Source organism: Myotis lucifugus, unplaced genomic scaffold (assembly GCF_000147115.1).
Source record: "Myotis lucifugus unplaced genomic scaffold, Myoluc2.0 scaffold_81, whole genome shotgun sequence".
NCBI lineage: Eukaryota > Metazoa > Chordata > Mammalia > Chiroptera > Vespertilionidae > Myotis > Myotis lucifugus.
In genome coordinates this window covers 602233-622328 of record NW_005871129.1, presented here as the reverse complement: position 1 = coordinate 622328, position 20096 = coordinate 602233, and the positions used below count along the sequence as shown (strand labels likewise).

General features: G+C 39.8%; 1 protein-coding gene across 1 annotated transcript in view; it reads right to left on the bottom strand.

Moving 5' to 3' along the window:
* Positions 1 to 20096, bottom strand: part of TOGARAM1 (TOG array regulator of axonemal microtubules 1) — a 112848-nt gene that overhangs the window by 85916 nt on the left and 6836 nt on the right. Inside the window, exon 3 of the mRNA XM_023755591.1 lies at positions 4131 to 4287. Within this exon, the coding sequence (XP_023611359.1) occupies positions 4131 to 4287 (157 nt within the window). The remainder of the gene's footprint in view (positions 1 to 4130; positions 4288 to 20096) is intronic.

Genomic DNA, 20096 nt, shown 5'->3' with positions numbered 1-20096 from the left:
GGGGGAGCTCCTCAACCCCCTGAAGGGCCCTGCTCTGTGAGTGACAGGGGGCAGCGCCCCAACCCCCCTGATGGGCCCTGCTCTGTTAGTGACAGGGGGCAGCGCCCCAACCCCCCTGATGGGCCCTGCTCTGTTAGTGACAGGGGGCAGCGCCCCAACCCCCTGATCGGCCCTGCTCTGTGAGTGACAGGGAGCAGCGCCCCAACCCCCTGATGGGCCCTGCTCTGTGCGTGACAGGGGGTGGCGCCGCAACCTCCCCATCGACCCTGCCTTGAGTGTAACAGGGGGCGGTGCCCCAACCCCCCAATCAGTCTACCCTGAGCGTGACTGAGGGTGGCATTGCAACCTCCTGATCCGCCCTGCTCTGTGCATGACGGGGCGGCGCCCCAACTCCCCAATCAGCCCTGCTCTGAGCCTGACCAGGGGCTGCACTTAGGGATTGGGCCTGCCCTCTGCCACCCGGGAGCAGGCCTAAGCCAGCAGGTCGTTATCTCCCGAGGGGTCCCAGACTGTGAGAGGGCACAGGCCGGGCTGGGGGAGCCCCCGAGCCCCCCCCCCCGGAGTGCACAAATTTTTGTGCACCGGGCCTCTAGTTTATCTATAATAATAAAAGTGTAATATGCTAATTAGACTGGACGTCCTTCCAGACGACCTTCTGGATGAAGCCAGGGCTTCAAGGGAAGCCGGTGCCAGCAGCTGGGGGAAGGAAGGCCTACTCTTGCATGAATTTCATGCATCAGGCCTCTAGTTTATATATAAAATCAGCTGATCACTTGCAGTTCTAAAACTATTTTAAAAATTCTCTTCTTAAAATTTCAAGTCCCTTTATCCTTCAGGTACTGGACATCTTCTAGGTTAATTCTCACATTCATGCTTTTGTTATTCTCCCTACCTGCAATAGTCCCTTTTGCCTCACTGCCAATCACAGACCCTTTGTTCTTTTTTTTTTATTAAATATATTTTATTGATTTTTTACAGAGAGGTAGGGAGAGGGATAGAGAGTTAGAAACATTGATGAGAGAGAAACATCGATCAGCTGCCTCCTGCACACTCCCCACTGGGGATGTGCCCGCAACCAAGGTACTTGCCCTTGACCGGAATCGAACCTGCGACCCTTGAGTTCGCAGGCCGATGCTCTATCCACTGAGCCAAACCGGTTAGGGCAACCCTTTGTTCTTAAAGTCCAGCCTCTTTCTTGGTATTTTTATAAATCACTTCAACACCTATTATCTTTTCCTTTCTTGAATTCCTATATACTTATAATCTGTAACATCCAATCTAGATTTGGGTTATAGGTTGTCTTATCATTCAGTTATTTAAAAACTGTACTACTAGGCCCTAGCAGGTTTGGCTCGTGAATAGAGCATTGGCCTTTGGACTGAAGGATCCTGGGTTCAACTCTGGACAATGCCACATGCCTCAATTGCAGGCCCGAAAACAAACATTAAACTATACAATCATTATGACACTTCATTTTTATATGAAAATACCATGGAATACTACTGCATAAAGATCTATAAATTCTACTAGGGTAACAATGTTTTCTAAATATTGTGTCCAAACTCATAGTCAACAAATTTCAGTAACTGATATCATTTGGATACTAAATAAAAGTTAACATCTATGACAAACTCCATCTTTACCTTATAAAATATTTTTCATTTCCAACTAATTTTGTTAACACATACATGATCATTTTTCTAATTAGTCAGGTGTTAAGTTTTGACATCTTTCTCTACTCCCCTAGTCATCAAATTTTCCTGATTATTCCTTTTATTCCATTTGTAAATAACTATCAACTAGCTTTTTTCCTTTACAATAACAACAACAAATCTCCAATAGGTCCCTATAGCTTACCAGTATGAGCTCAATTTTTTAAGCTTAGCTACAGGGATCCCTAAATCCAAATTTATCTTTGACCATCTACAGTGAATCTTACCTTTACACAGCTCCCAGAATATCTCAAGCCCTTTCTTAATGTAAGCCTTTGAGCCCAGCTGGTGTGGCTTAGTGGTTGAGCATTGATCGACCCAAGAACTAAGAGGTCACTGGTTCGATTCCCAGTCAGGGCACATGTCGTTTGTGGGCTCGATCCCCAGTAAGGGGTGTGCAAGAGGCAGCTGATGGATGATATTTCTCTCTCATCGATGTTTCTTTCTTTCTATCCCTCTCCCCTCCTCTCTCTCTCTCTTAAAAAAAAAAAAAATCAATAATGTAAGCCTTTGCACTTGTCATACTTCCCATCTAACTACTTGTATCATATACATCTCAAAAAGATGAAATTCAAATACCATCTCCTCTTCAATGTCTTTTCTGACTGATATGCCCATGCCAATGCCAATGTACTCTGAACTACTATTTACTTTCTGTAACATTTACTTAGGCAATTAAACATCTTTCTAGTTGCTCTAACCAAGAAAACCTTATGGTACTCTTGACTTTTCCCTCCCTCCCCTCCCTCCCCTCCCTCCCCTCCCTCCTTCCTTCCCTCCCTCCCTCCCTCCCTCTATACACAATCCATCAACAAATCCTATCAACTCTACCTTTGACATATAATCAGAATCTAATCACTTTAATTACATTCACTGCTACTCTAGTCAAAGCCCCCATCAATTCTAGCCTGGATTACTACAACAGACTCCCTGTTTTCACCCTTGCCCTTCTTAAGTATATTTTAAATATAATGTTCAAGCCCTAGCCAGTTTGGCTCAGTAGATAGAACATCGGTCTAGGGCAGTGATGGCGAACCTATGACACGCGTGTCAGAGGTGACACGCGAACTCATTTTTTTGGTTGATTTTTCTTTGTTAAATGGCATTTAAATATATAAAATAAGTATCAAAAATATAAATCATTTGTTTTACTATGGTTGCGAATATCAAAAAATTTCTATATGTGACACAGCACCAGAGTTAAGTTAGGGTTTTTCAAAATGCTGACACGCCGAGCTCAAAAGGTTCACCATCACTGGTCTAGGGCCTGAAGGGTCCTGGGTTCGATTCTGGTCAAGTGCACATGCCCGGGTTGCAGGCCAATCCCCAGTAGGGGGTGTGCAGGAAGCAGCCGATCAATGATTCTCTCATCATTGATGTTTCTCTCTCTCTCTCTCTCTTCCTCTCTGAAATCAATAAAAATATATTAAAACAAATAAACAATAAATAAATATAATGTTCAAAACAAAGCAATTGATGTTATTTCTTTCCTCAAAATGTCCCTCATTCAGGGTAAATGTCAAGTTTATTCAATAGCCCATTAGGTCTTATAAATAAGAACACCTAATGTTTCTTTTTAAAAAAACATATTTTTATTGATTTCAGAGATGAAGGGAGAGGGAGAGAGAGAAACATCAATGATGAGAGAATCATTGATCAGCTGCCTCCTGCATGCCCCCTACTGGGGACTGAGTCCACAACCCGGGCATGTGCCCCCTACTGGGATTGAACCCAGCACCCTTTAGTCCGAAGGCCAACGCTCTATCCACTGAGACAAATGGACTAGGGTCCTAATATCTCTTGAGTTTCATTTTCTCCTTCTCTTCCTCTTACTCATTTCATTCCAGACTCAACAGGCTCTTTGATCTTTCTCAAACTTGTTCCATACTCTGCACTTACTGTTCCCTCTTCCTGGAATTATTTGCTCTTCTTTCTTGGTATCTATGTAGTTTGTTTCAAGTATTTTTGTCTAACTATGGCCTTCTTTCAATACATTATTTAAAATAGGACTTCCTTCATATTCCTCTTCTCTGCTTATTTTTTCCATAGCATTTATCACCATCTAATCTGTTTCACATTAATTTAATGTCTGCTTCATTCCAAACAGACTGCAAGATCTACTAGGCACAAAGCTTTTCCTCTTTGTTGACAGCTATATGCCCAGTACTTAGGAAAGTACCTGACACAGGAGATACTCAATAATATTGACTTATATTAGGACTTAAAGGGTTTCAATGAGAAGCCCCTCCACGGTCTTAAGAGACAATTTATGTCTAAGTGTCCACTCTTATCAGATCTTTAACAAATATTTATTGAATCTAAATTGTCTACTAGATTGTAAGTTCTTAAATAAACTATAAAGTTTAGAGACATCTTTCACTTAGTTCAACATATCAATTATCTGCACCTATTACTTACCAGCAGCACATACAGGAAGTGAATCTGAGTTAAAATCCCGACTACTTTGAAATAAGTTTCTTGATACTCTTTTTCTGCTAAAACATAAATCATCATTGACTGACATTCCTTGGGAGGGCTTTAATTTTGACGAAGGGATGAAATCATATGCTGAAAACTATAGAAACAGAGTAAGTTAGCAAATTTGTGTTAAAGATACTTGTGCAATAACTGAAATAATAATTTAGACCCAATTATAAAATTCAGATTAAAAGAAAAAATTAAATTTATCAAATATACAATGATATAAGTAAACATCCATATTTAGTATGGTAAAATAACAGTATTTTTCATTCTATGATAGAAAAAACAAAATTTTTCCCTCTTTTCTACTACTTCACCCCAAATCTTTTCTGTATCTTACCTTCCTATAGTACAAATCTGACAGCTAGGAAAGAAAGATTGTAATAACAAAAAGAGTAAAATAGCAACTTGAATAGAGAAAAGAACCTTTTGTTGTTGTTGTTAATCCTTACCCAAGGATATTTTCCATAGTTTTTTTTTTTTTTTAGGGAGAGTGGAAGAGAGAGTGAAAGACAGAGAGAAACATTGATGTGAAACACATTGATTGGTTGCCACCAGCAAGAACCCCGACCAGGACCTGGGCTAGAGAGGAGGCTGCAACCAAGGTATGTGCCCTTGACTGGAATCAAACCTAGGACCCTTTGGTTTGCAGGCCAATGCTCTATCCACTGAGCCAAACAGGTTTGGGTGAGAAAAGTACACTTTTTATTCAGTGGCATAGCCTGTCATACTATGCCATCTGTGTTTCAACATTAGACAGTAAATGACAGCTGACGGTCACTGAACCACTCAACTATTATTACTGAAGCAAGTTTCTTCTTCCTAGTCTGCAGCCCAAATGTAAATGAACACATGGTCATGGTTCCCTTAAAATATATTCTTTTTTTTGTATTCCAATAAAATTGTATTTTTAAATACTTAAATTTCATATCATTTTCACCTGTCACAGAACGTTATTCTTTTGATTTTTTTCAACTATTAAAAAAATGTAAAAACCATTCTAGCTCACAGGCTTTACAAAAAAAAAGGTGGTGGGCCAGATTTGGCTAGAGGCCGCAGTTTGCAGACTACAGTTCTAGAAGAGTAAACAGAGAGGTTAGTGACTAACGCTACTGCCCACACATTAAGATAGACAGGCAGGGTCCAAAGTGTGAGTCTCTGATTCCATGCTGGCGGGTATGGTCAGGGAACTGAGAATTCATCATTTTTCTCATTCCAGTTACATACAGAAATGGTCTCTCAAGTTACAAGGCCAGGAGATAGGACAGGCCCCAGGGAAAGAAGAAGGGGACGGAGACTGTGTAGTGCTGCAAGAAGTCGTCCTTAGCCCTGCGGGACATGGCAACCCAGCTAGGGCCAAGAAGACCGCTGTACCCGCCCCTCTGGGTCAGCTGCTGCCAGCCACAGCCTCTCACAGGCCTACACCCTCCATCCTCTGGCCCAGGGAGCTTGTCGCAAGTCTAAAATATATTCTAAAGATAGATGGGTCTTTTATTTAAAACAAAGTATATAACATTTTATATATGTCTAGTACTTTACAGTTTCCAATTCCTTTTTCACATACCTCCTTTGATCCTTAAGGTACAAAAGTGCCAGGATAGAATTTTGAAGTTCTACCTAATCATAGTTAAAGAACTAAATGAGAACATGATCCAAGTGTTCAGAATTCTTTACCAATGACAACCTCAATTATTCTGGATCACTTCATATTCAACGTGACTACAGAACATTTTAAAAATGGAGTGAACAGACAAGAAATTATACATACTGTCTATATATTTTCTTGAGGTTTACCGACACAATAAAATCTAGACATGTGGTAAACTATAAGCCTTCTCAGTAATACTTATTTGTAAACTTTGCCTATTATCAAATAGTATTGAAATAAAACAAAATTAAAGTAATGTAGCTCTGGCTGGTGTGGCTCAATTCCCCATCAGGCACAAACCTTCTTCCCTCCCTTCCTCTCTCTACATATCCTCAGGTGAGGATTAAAAAAATTAAAGCAATGTCTATTTGAAAACTTTTTAGCTACCTGTCAATTAAACTATAAGACTATAAACTACTAAATATACCTTAGGGACTTGTTACTCCTCATCAAATTTTGCGAAAAACCTATGAACTTTTTCCAAAATTAACCCAGAAAAAATACCAATGAGAAAAAAAGATGCCTCAAAGGCCTGACTTTACTTTCTTGAAATCTCATATTATAATTTCTATGACTGATTATATAGTAGTCAGGATTAAAAGGACACAATGGAATAAAAATAAGGCCAATTACAGTCAACTTCTTATTAGGTACATTTAAAGACATACCCAGTTGAAAGAGTAATTCAGAAAAAATACTCCAGTATGGAATACATTTTATATTAGATTTATTCTGTAATTAATTTTTGCTTAGAGAACAGAACATTCATATGTATGCCAGATACAACAGCTAGTGGTGGTGGTGGTGATGGGGATAAAGAGGGCAGTGGTCATAGTGGAAAATGTGTGTATGAGTATAAGATTTTTAAGAATCTAGAAGTCAGTCAGGAATTAAACTTTGCTATAGAAAATTCTGCAGACTCTAGGACACATAATTATTATCAACATGACAGGCCCTTTTTGGTCTCTCTTAAAATCAGTCAAATTATTTTTCATCAGGATAAGCTTTGATGACACTAAACAATGAATAAAAGGAAAAGGAAATGAGAGTAAAAGAGAAAAGTGCAGATATATTTTGATAGAGTTATGAGCTAAATTTACAGAATGTGAAGCAGTCTGTTTAGAGCACCTTAGGAACATGGCACTGAGTTTCTGGTCTTTGAAGTTAATATCTAAAATTTTAATTTGTTTAATTCCTTCGAGTTATAGTACATGAAAATATTATAAAAGGCAATTTCACACTTAATATTTTAACAATGATTTAATTCACATAGTCTTATGTACAATTTTGTTTGTTTTATTAATTTCAGAGAAGGGAGAAGGAGAGAGACAGAAATATCAATGATGAGAGAGAATCATCAATAGGCTGCCTCCCACATGCCGCACACTGGGGATTGAGTCTGCAACCCAGGCATGTGCCCTGACCGAGACTCTAACTGTGACCTCCTGGTTCTTAGGTTCATAGGTTGACGCTCAACTACTGAGCCACACCAGCTGGGCTTATGAATTATTTTAATCTTGCATTTGCTTTCCTATATATTTTTCATAAAAAGATTCTTTGACCTACTAATGCATTGTATTTAATCTTCTGGCAAAGGGTATAAACATAGTTTTATTCTATTTTGGTATAGCAGCAAATTATCAGAAAAAGACCTTTTAATAGCTAATGCTCTCAGAAACTACCTATGTTCCTGCATTTATTGAACTTGCACTAAAATTTATCGTGATTTCCAGTTTGGTGAGCCTTTCATCTTCTACCAGTTCTTTCTGGTTTTACCTGGATTCCAACATTGCCCCTTAATGGTGGTCATTTAAAAACTTTATTCCAATTACCCAAAGTCTCCTTCTGGAACATTGTTGTGTGTTTTTTCAAATCACTTTAAAAACATTTTTATTTTTACTTTGGAGAGAGGAGGGAGGAGGGGGGTGGGAGAGGGAGAAGAAAGGAAGAGAGAGAGGGAGAGAGGGAGAGAAATATTGATTGGTCGCCTCACACACGAGCCCTAACTGGGGATTGAACACCTGGGTATGTGGCCTGAACGGGAATCCAACCACCACCTTCTGGTGAATAGGGCCATGCTCCAACCAACTGAACCACACCAGCCAGTGCTCAAATCACTTTCCATGCACTTTAAGAAAACACAGTTGTGATATTACATATATAAAATTTTATATACCATTTTTGCACTTAACATGATAACAAAAGTATTTTCCATGTTAAAACCTCTCTAAGTGCTATAAAGTTTAATTACAGAAGTAGTAACTGCTTATTGCTAAAAATATACATATACATCTATTTATATATACCGAATAACCAGTCGCTACGACGTGCGCTAACCACCAGAGGGCGTGCGCAGACCATGGTGGGCATTGGCTGTGGTGGGATGGTAGAGCAGGTGAGCGGGGACACCAGACCAAGGTGGGGCGCTGGTCACTGTCATCGGGGCAAGCCTCTGGTGGTTACTGAAAATTCTTTGCTCCCGTGTGCTGTGGTCCCACCCGGCACTCGCACCTGCTGCCAGCGCCAGCCCAGCTAGGACCCGCTTCTGGCACCTGGCGCCGGCCCTGATCCTCGGCGCTGTCAGTGGGTGTAGCGGCTGCTGGTCCCGATTGCCCCTCAGGGCTTCTCCACCTCCCCCTGCTCCTGAGGGGCGATTGGGGCTGGCAGTTGCCTCTCACACCTGCTGTGGGGATGGCCCCATCAGTGCGTGGGAGTGCGGGTGGAAGCAGGGCTGCCGGCAGACATGGGACCAGGGGCCGCAGTGGGAGGGGCTGGGAGGGGGCGCAGAGGATGGGCTGAGACCCACCCCTGTGCCCACTGCAGCCTCGCAGCCCACAGTTCCTTTCAAGGTGCATGAATTCATGCACTGGGCCCCTAGTAAGATATAAAATAAAATTCTTCTTTGGCACCCTTTCACTAGAATCCTATTGATAAACTGTTAACTTGTCTTTTTCTATATATAAACATTCTCCAATAAGCTATTTTTAAAAATAAAAATAGATCACATAATACTCTGGCACCTAGAAAGTACTCAATATATTGTAGCTACCCTTTCATGTTAATCCATACATATCTGCTTATTCTTTATAATGGTTGTCTAGTGTTCTACATTATGGTTGGACTCAGTTCCCTACTGATGATCATTTTCTTTGTCACAACTTTTCACTATTATAATCTTGTAGCCAACATTGTTATGCACATATCCTTGTATGTATGTATGCATCCTATTAGTATTTCTGTAGAACAGAAATTTAGTAGAACAGAAATACTAAAAATAAAATTGTTAGGTCTAAGGACATAAACTATTTTTAAAGGCTGCATAATATTCTATTGACTAGATATGCCATTCTCCTATTATGGGAATATATTTGGTTTACTTCTATTTTTTTTTATATTGATAAGGAAGAAATTTTAGTGAGGGAAATGGTACATACTTGACCCAAGATAATAGTGCTGATAGAAGGAGATTGGAAGACCTTAAAAGGATTGCCACATATATTACACAGCTAAAATGTATTTCTTAAACAACTAAAATGTTTTCTTTGCTATCCTTAGGCTTCCTACACAAGGGCAGAATACGCAAATTAAATTCTGTAGTTGTCCGCTAACCAGTTTTCTCATAAAGTGTGCAAATAAGACTTACTATGTCCAGTCTGCAATTTTTTTTCTCTTTTCTCATTTCCAGTTTTTCCTTGATTTAGACTATTAGTTGACTCACTTATATGAAAGAAAACAAATTGCAAAATAACAAACAAAATGTTTCTGACTCTTTGATTGATGTTTATTTCTGAAGGTTTCACTAATATATTGTCCTTCTGGGTCCTAACATGAGAATCAAACACATGGCCTGAAAGTGTATCTTTTCTGAGACTTGGACCCTTTCCTCATATAACTGCCTGAACAATATAGCTCTTACACAGTAAATCTGATTCTGGGCAAAGCCTATTTCTGGCTCTGATTTTGACTGAGCACATGGACAATAGTTTCCACACAGATGGCAGTGTGGTGGAAATGGGTTTTGATTTTATAGTCTATTTGGTGATTTCTCCTGGATGACAGTATCCTGGTCAGGTAGCAGCTGACAGGGAATCTGGAATTTTGTTTCCTTATTGGTGTGTTCTGTTTTTAAATGTACTGATCTCAACTCCTTTACTCTAATAACCAGAGACTACTTCCTCCATCTAAAACTTAAGGTTTTTTTCATGTTTACTTATTTTGGGCCCAATATCTGTCAACACCTACAAAAATCAAATTCCTATACCAAAGATGAAAGGGAATAAAATCCTTGACATTTAAAACGCAGCTCTTCAGTCTCCTCAGATCCTCAAGGTTCTAGTAGGCCCAGGGCAGGGGAAGCTACATCCATTCACTTCCTTGGCCTTCAGTGCAGTTCCTGCCTCCGGGGCCCCTGGCATTGGAGTCGAGCAGTTGGGCTCTAGGGTAGCGGTGGCAAGATAGTGGTGGTGGCAGCACAACAGTGGTGGCGTTGGGTAAGTCCACAGCAGGGGCAAGAATTCTGCTGGGTCAGTGGCAGTCACACGGTGGTTGCATGGAGTTCTGCTGATGTTCGCTGCAGGTGCAGGGGGTTTGGGCAGGGTGCACGCATGTGTGGTTTCGGGCCTGGGCCTCCGTGAGTCTGGGTGGTGGCCACGTTGGGTGCCTAGCCACTACCGCTCCCGCAGCCTCCTCCCAAGGAGGACCTTGTAAATCTTTCAAGGTGGTAAGGTCTCCAAGCCTAAGCCTGACCCGGGGAGTAGTTGTGGTAGTAGCAGCTGCTCTGGGGCCAGGAGAGCCTGTACTGTCCGCCCCCCCAGACTCCTACATGCAATGGGACACACACACACACACACACACACACACACACCCGCCTGCGCACATGTACACACACACCCTCACTCGGGTCCTGCTGGCCGCCATGTTGGAATCCTCAGGATTCATGAAAGTTGTTTTAACCACATTTATCTTAGAACACTTCAGTGACAGAAGATTTGTCTACTAAGGAATCTGCTTGATTGCTAAACACTTTAGACCACAAACTTAAACATTAGGTTACATACACCTTCCAATAAACATAACCTCATTCTGTTAAAATAAGCCAACAAAGCCCTGGCTGGGTGGCTAAGTTGATTGGAGCATTGTCCCATACACCAAAAGGCTGCAGATTTGATTCCTGGTCAGAGCACATACCTAGGTCGAGGGTTTGATCCCCAGTCGAGGTGGGTACAGGAGGCAACCAATAGTTATAGCTGTTTTTCTCTTTCTCTCTCTCTCTCTCTCTCTCTCTCTCTCTCTCTCTCTCTCCCACACACACACTTTCCCTCTCTCTAAAATCAATACAAACATATCCCCGGATGAAGATTTAAAAAATAACAATATGCCATAAAGCTAGAAAAGAAAAACTAGCTCTGCTTTAGTGTCTAAAGTATCACAGTATCATACACTTAGAAATAGAAAAATATCTTAATTTTAAAAAATTTATTGATTTGAGAGAGAAAGAGAGAGAGAGAGATAAATATCCATTTGTTGTTCCACTTATTCGTGCATTCATTGGTTGCTTCTTGTATGTGCCTTGACCAGGGATCAAATCTGCAACCTTGGCAAGTAGGGACCACACAAAGGCCATGAAGTAGAAAAAAAATCTTATCTTTCCTTTAAGTAGTTATTATAATGCCATATATTTTTAAAATGTTAAAATAAAAAAATCCTTGAAAATATGGTCAACTTTTTAAATAGACTAGCACCTTCTACCTTAAATTATGCTGCTTTATCATTGTTAGGTCCTCTAAATTACATAGAAGGTAAAAACTTCCCATTTTATGAATATGAAGTATTTTTTGAGCCAACAAATTGGCATATCTTGTCTATCTACAGAGAGTATTAATCAATCAGGATAAAATACAGTAAACTAGAACAAGCTTCTGTTCCAACTGGCTTGTAAAAATCACTATTATGAGATTAACTAAGTAAAACCAACAGATTTCTAACATTTCTTTTATTACTTATGATTTAAATGTACTGTCTCTTTAAGGAAAAAATGGTCTTGCCAAAAGCTGTACATTCAAGGGAAAACAGACTAGCTCTGAATTTAATTAATGACCTTGGTCATTAGAAGAAAAAAAAATGTTCTTAAGCAAACAAAGTTTTCATATTGGTATATAATTGTAAAAACAAGTTCACATAAAAATCCTATTTACAATGGCTCTTTGGACAACCTACACTCATTTAAAAACAGCTATTTGTCGCCATCGCTACTCAGTGGTTAGAGCATTGGTTTGCCTCAAGTTCAATTCCCACTCCATGGGGCTTTGTGCAGGAGGCAATCAATCGATGTGTCTCTCTCACATTGATGTCTTCTCTCTCTCTCTCTCTTTCTCTCTCCCTCCCTCCCTCCCTCCCTCCCTCGCCCACCCTTCCACTCTCTCTAAAAATCAATAGGGAAAATATCCTTGGGTGAGGATTAACCAAAAAAACCAAAAAAAACTACACAAGCAGCTCTTTGTCTTTGTCCAGATTTTATCACCATCTGAAAATGATAATAGCAAGATATAAATGTTTGTGTAAACTTTAACTTTTTTCAGGAAATGGCTAATTAACTTAAATTTCTATTTTTTAAATCCTCACTAGAGGATATGTTTTTATTGATTTTAGAGAGAAAGAAAGGGGGGGGGAGAGACAGAAAAACATCCATGTGAAAGAGAAACATCAATTGGTTGCCTCCTGCATACACCCCAACAGGAGACTGAGATCCACAGCCTACATATATACCCTGACTGGGCATTGAACCTGTAACCTTTTGGTGTATGGGACAATGTTCCAAGCAACTGAGCCACCCGGTCAAAGCAAATTTCTTAAATTTTCTACACTAGTTTCACATTTACCATAAATCTTTTTCAAAATATAAAATTATAAAATTATGTGTTCCATTAAACTTTATATAGATAGTATCTTTATTAAAAGGGGTTGATTCTTATAATAACACAAGTCTTATAATGCTTTATATATTAGCTTATGTTGTAAGTTTCAAACACTAAAGTTAACTTTTAAAACTAATCCTATATAATAAAGAGCTAATATGCTAATTAGACGTCCTTCCGGATGACCTTCCGGACGAAGCTGGGTCTGCAAGGGCCGGCTGAGGTTGTGAGGGCTGGCCAAAGCTGTGAGGGCCAAGCCCCCTGCATGAATTTTGTGCATCGGGCCTCTAGTCTATATATATAAAAGCCCAACAACCTGAACAGTGGAACGACCAGAACGACCGGTGGCTATGACGTACACTGCAGCAGCCAACCAGCCTGATCCAGGCCCCAATCGGCCCCCCTGTGGCAGACCCTGCCCCCAATCGGCCCCCAACACCCCGATCAGGGGCGGGGCCAGTTGGCCAACTGCCCGTGGCCACTCCGCCCTGCTGGTCTGGCCCGATGGGCCCCCATCGGGGTAGGCTGGCCAGACCCCACCAGTGCATGGATTCTTGTACTGGGCCTCTACTATAAAATGAAATCAATGAAAAATCTTTAGCCCTTGAACAATTTCTAATTAAGAAAAATGCAAATCACTGGTCACCAGATGTTTTTAATATGTCCTTCTGTCTTATACATTGTAGAATAACCATTAAACAAACAGGTTATATAAGTGCCTTTGGATGATGTTAATTATGTTTATTTTGCCACTTAAATCATTATAAAAATGATATAAAATGTGTATTGATGAAGAGAATGAAAAAATAGTTCTTGGTTACATGACTTAGTTTTTTTTTTGTTTGTTTTTTTTTAAAATATATTTTATTGATTTTTTACAAAGGAAGGGAAAGGGATAGAGAGTTAGAAACATCCATCAGCTGCCTCCTGCACACCCCCCATTGGGGATGTGCCTGCAACCAAGGTATATGCCCTTGACTGGAATCGAACCTGGGACCCTTCAGTCCACAGGCCGACGCTCTATCCACTAAGCCAAACAGGTCAGGGCCATGACTTAGTTTTTTCTGTGTCTGCATGAAAACAATAGTTGGTTTCTTTGGATAAGGTTGTATTTAATAAGTATATCTGATACTACCGAGGTAAAATAAAGTTATAGGGAACTAAAAATATGTATACAAAATATTATGTTTTATCCATTTATCAAGGAAATTGTTATAGCTTTTTATTTTATTTAAAAAAATTTTAATTGATTTTAATTGATTCAGGAGAGGGAGAGAGAGGGACAGAATGAGAAACATCAATTAGCTGTCTCCTACATTATTGGGGATCAAGCCCACAACCCAGGCATATGACCTGACCAGGAATCAAACCGGTGACCTTTTGGTACATGGGACAGTGCTCAACCAAGGAGCCATACCAGCCAAGGCTGTTATAGATTTTTAAAGATGGTAAAATCAGCCTGGCCGATGTGGCTCCGTTGGTTGAGTGTAATCCCAAAAGGTGGCAGGTTTGATTCCAGGTCAGGGCACATACCCAGTTTACAGGTTTGATCCTAGTCAGAGCACATGTGGGAGGCAATAGAGTGATGTTTCTCTCTCACAATGATGTTTTTCTCTCTCCCTCTCCCTTCTTCTCTAAAAAATATTTTTTAAAAGATAGTAAAATCAGTATAAGTTGTTTTATTTAATATGCTTTTAAGATTTATTTTTGAAGTTTATCTAAAAACTACAGGCCCGGTGCACGAAATTCGTGTGCGGGTATGGTCCCTAGGCCTGGCCTATGATCAGGGCCATCTTCCCCGGCTGCCAGCAGCTGCCACCACCCACCCCCAGCTCCCCCTTTGCCATTAGGGGATCGGAGTCTGCCAGCCAGGGGGAGGGACTGAGAAGTGGTCAGTGCGCCTCATAGTGACTGGTCAAGTGGTCGTTCTGGTTGTTCCGCCGATTTGCATATGACTCATATATATATATAGATGTGCTCCAATCCTTCTATTTCCAAGGAAAGGGGCAAAGGAGGGTTGCTGAAAGGGAGGCAGCATGGTGAACTTTTTTTTTTTTTTGAGGGGGAAGAGTTTCCTCCTGATGAGGGGCTTCAAAGGACAGCAGCCTACTTCTGCTAAGCTCTGTCTCCAGGGACACAATTTCTGATTGGCATCTGGCAGAACAGAGCAGTTGCAGGTACAGGACTGGGAGCACCTTTCTCCATGCAGCTCCTCTTCCGATCAAGGAAAGCTTTCTTCTAACCATTTATCCTGGAAACAGGGCTGCTGGGTGGTGTGGGGAAAGAGGACAGAATGGAGGTAGGGCAGGGCAGGAAGAAGTATGGGATGGCAGATCGCAACCGGGTTAGGAATTGGACCAGAACTTGGTCCGAGTTCCCCTTGGCCTTGTGCTGAGTGGGTCCTGGCGGCATAGGCCCCAGCATTTGGGTCCTTAGGTTTCTATTATCTTGGACTCCTGAGCATTCCTATCTCTGCAAAGATTCAAGACGGGGCTCTCCTTGTATCCTGCCACAGGGAGTGCCTGTCTGGAGCTGAGGCCGTGGAATGAGGAAGGGACAGAATCTGGTGCTTGGCTTTTGATGATCAGTTTGTCTCTGCCTGTATGTGCCACAGGACCCCAAAAGAGTGACTTTTCTGAGCTTTCATTTGCATGTCCATACTATGCATGCCTCCTCTGAGACACAGAGTCCAAGGGGAAGGAGAAAGGTGTGAATTCCTCACGTGTGAATGAGGCTTTACACTTTAAACTGCTAGCCTGAATCAGTGATCTAATTTTGTGGTTTCAGGAACTTTTAGCGGGTTGGGTTGGAGGGGTGGTGGGGTAGGGTTTTATATTTCTATAGAGGCCCAGTGCACAGGCGGGGGCCAGCCCCTTGCCCTGATGGGGCCCCCCGATTGGGGTGAGGGCCCCGCTGGGGTGCAGGAGTCCTGGATGAGGGGCACTGGTGGTTTGCAGGCTGGCCACGCCCCCAATCGGGGTGTGGGTCTCTGCTGGGGCCGTGGTGTTCTGGTTTCTGGTCATTCTGGTTGTGACGGCGTTAAGGTCCTGGCTTTTTATATATATAGATTATTTAAAAAATTTTAAATATATCATTTATACTGAGAATAGGTATGATTTTTTATTGTTCATGATTTTGACAAGCATTAAAAATAAGTTTTTCAAATTCTTCAAGCACAGTAAAATTTTAAAAAGGAAATTAATGACTAGTTATTTGAAACAAACAACAACTATACTGATATTAGATATACTTTTAGAGTTGATCATGATTTAACAAAAATTTTTTTATTTATTGGTTTGAGAAAGAGAGGAAAGGACAGAGAGAGAGAGCGAGCGCGAGAAAGAAATATCAATTTGCTGTTCCACTCATCTATGCATTCACTGGTTGACTTATGTATGTGCCCTAACCAGGGATCAAAGCAACCACCTTGGAGTATTGGGATGATGCTCTAACCAACTGAGTCATCAAGCCGGGGCAACTGATCATGATTTTGACAAGCTTTAAAACTAAGGTTTTTTCTTATTCAGAAAGTCCAATTTTTTTAAAAACTTTTTTTTTTAAACCTTGGCTAGTTTTTAAAAATATATATATTGATTGATTGATTTCATAGAGGAAGGGAGAGGGAGAGAGAGATAGAAACATCAATGATGAGAGAGAATCATTGATCGGCTGTTTCCTGCACGCCCCATACTGGGGATCGAGCTCACAACCCGGGCATGTACCCTTGGCCAGAATCAAACCTAGGACCCTCAGTCCGCAGACCGAAGCTCTATCCACTGAGCCAAACTGGCTAGGGCCAGAAAGTCCAATATTTAAAAAAATAAAATAAAGACTACTTATTGGAAACAATCCAACACCCAAGGAAAATACTAATTTTTAGGATTAAGTTAAAATACATTAGTGTAAATTAATAATTTTAGGTTTTCTATTACTTTAAATTTGTCACATTGAGTATTCTAAATCTTTCCCACATTCTTCAAATATCTGATCTTCTATTTTCCATTCTAAGTTTGCCTGTTAGTTTACTAGAATATGGAAGCTTAATCTTGGTGCTCTGCTCTCAAAATGTGGTTCACAAATTAGCAACTAGCAGCTGATTAGACATGTAGTCTCAGACCTCATTTCAGACAAACTGAATCAGAATCTGTATTTTAACAAGATTCTGAGACAATTCATATGCACATTAAAGTTTGATAGGCACTGTTCTAGAGCTCATATCTTCTTTCTTTTGACTTAAAAGAGCACACACACACCCTTCTTGCTACCGCAAAACTTTTCTGTATCTTAAGTAATCTTACTGATGTTTTCCCTTCAATTCTAGAGGAAAACACTTCCTTTTCTGTTCCAAAGCTATTCTCTCTATACACCTGTGTTCTAGACTCATTCAGTCTTTATGTAGGGATATTAATTTCTTGCCTTTTTCTCTCCAATGTGATTCTCAAATATGATAACAAGGAATGAACTGTACATGTCTAACATCTATCACACAGTGCAAGACATAGAACAGGCATGTTAAATTCATAGGTGTTTCTTTTCTCTGCCAAATCAGATGTTTCCTATTTAAAAACACAGTCATAACTCATCCTGCTACATCCTGCTGTATCTTGCTTGGTCCTTTCTTTCACTGTCAAACCCTTAGATACTGTATTTTCGCTTAACAGATATTTGTTGATATTGATTGTGGATGCAGCACCATGGTTAGTACTGTTACAAAAAAAAAACAAAAAACCCAGTCTCTATTATCACAGTGCTTACCATCATTGAATAGAAAAAAAGATATGGTTCACATGTGCTAAATACCAAAAGAGGAAAAAATACTAGGTAGTGCTTTAAAGAGTAGTCTACAAGCTCGCACTTGGCTTTGCACATAGTGGATAATAAACAAGATGTTGAGTAAATGCTTATTGTCTGTATTTCCTTATCAACTCACCTCATAAACTTTTAAATTTGGTCTTTGTCGACAATATTCTTCTAAAACTACTCTTTTCCACGTCCCAACAATCTTGCAATAACCAAATCCTCTACCCTGAAGCAAATATGCTCCTTATTTTTCAGACTAGGTGACTGACTACTATGACTCTTACTGTACTATAGAGCAATCTGTAATGTAGCTCATATGGTAGCTAATTAGTTATGCCTGATTACTTGACCCCACTAAGCCATTAAACACTCATAAAAACCTAGAAAGAGGTGCAAAGTTAGAACATGACAGGAATCTGGTTATCAGCCTATGACATATCAGGACACAAAAATAATCGACTAAATGGTGGATACAAAAACAGAATTAAAAAGCCTAAATATTCAAAAGAAAGAACAGTTAAATAGACCAAGATATTATATAATGTAATATTAAACAGACATTAAAGATCCTACTACAGTTAAAGAAAAAATGTTCATGGTAAAGTAAGTGAAAAGGGGAGACTTTTATGTATGGAAAAATAAATCTAGCCCTCACTGGTGTGGCTTAGTTGGTTGAGCGTCGTCCCATGCACTGAAAGGTTACTGATCCCATTCCCAGTCACGTCAGAGCACATACCCAGGTTTTGGTTTTGATCCCTGGTCTGGTGTGTGCAGGAGGCAACAGATTGATGTTTGGTGTTTGTCTCTTTCTCTTTCTCTCTCCCTTTCTCTCTCTCAAATAAATAAATTTTAAGAAGAAAAAAGAATCTATATCTATATACATAAATTGAAATACTTGAAGTACAAGCAAAAAATTTTTACTGCAGACCTGAGTGATGAGATTGCTGAAAACTTAAATTTCTTGGGTTTTTTTCTTATTTTTTCCAAATTTTCTATAATGAGAACATATAACATTTTTACAATTAGAAGAATTATTACAAGAATGTAATAAAGATAAAATTAAGAGAAAGTTACCATAAAAATTATCCTACAAGTGGCAGGCTGAATATTTAAGAACAAATCATGCTTTTCAGTTTTCATTCTCCCTAATCTCTCCTGCATATAACAGTATTGATATACTTCCTGAAACTCCACTTCTAAAACCTTGTTGTTTCTTGGTTCTCTTCTAACTCTTAGGCATCCTTTCTCTTCGCCTGGTTTGGTTCTGTCCCCTACTGCTATTCACTAAATGGGCTGAATGTCAAGATTGAGTCTTAAGCACTCTGCTCTTGCCCCTACATGCTCTTCAACAGAAAGACAATTCAGCAATTACTTCTCAGTACATGACTTCCAAGATTTACATCTCTGATTCTTTCCTTCTTTCGTAAATAGCATAGTCTTTAAACTCAACTGGAATATTCTATCTTCTTTCACCTAAAATTCATTCCCCTCCCCCCAAATTAATGCCCTCCTTTTGGACCTTTCTATGTGTATTCACAGATCTATTATGCATTTTGTCACCTCATTCAAATTTTAGAGTTACCCCCTCTTTCTTTCCTTCTCTTCAACTCTTAGTCACAGAATCCTTCGAAATACCTCTTACATCCATGATTTTCTTTCCAGTCGAATCTGACACCCTGCCAAACCTTATAAAAATCAACATCTCACACCTGAAGTAGTCCAATAAGTGTAAGTCTAACTGATCTTCTAAGTGCCCTTAGTTTCTAAATGTCTAGCTCAGGGGTCCGCAAACTTTTTAAACAGGGGGCCAGTTCACTGTCCCTCAGACCGTTGGAGGGCCGGACTATAGTTTAAAAAAAAACTATGAACAAATTCCTATGCACACTGCACATATCTTATTTTGAAGTGAAAAAACAAAACGGGAACAAATACAATATTTGTATTTGCATGTGGCCCGCGGGCCGTAGTTTGAAGACCCCTGGTCTAGCTTCTCTGAAAAAAAGAAACATACACACACACAAAACTTACATATTGCTCCTGTTGTGATTAATTTTCCTAAAACATTGCTTAAAAAAAAAGAAAAAGAAAAACAAAACAAAAACCTAAACCCTAGTCTCAAATCACTGTCAAAATTACAGGCTAAATTCTAGTCTCCAATCTAGTCCCTACCTCCCTCTTGTAACCTTACTTCCTACACTATGAACATCATCCTTCTAAGCAAACTAGTCTATCTTCAAAATGAGTTATAGAAATTTGTAACTGAAACATTCTTGAGTTTTTCTGGAAGCTTTGCTATTTAATGTCATTAACCAATGATGCTACACATGGACAAGACAGAAATACTGGCAAGGAGGGGGTGTCCCTTAAAGTAGGTTTTCCAAATGTATATGTTAAAGAGTTGACAAATTAGTTAATTTACCTGTTTTTACTTATGTAGACACGTTTATGTAATTAAAGTTAAGTATTTATGAAAAGTTTAATTTCACAGAAAAGTTTTCTATATGTATTACAGTAGATTTATACTGAATAGGTGTAGTAAAT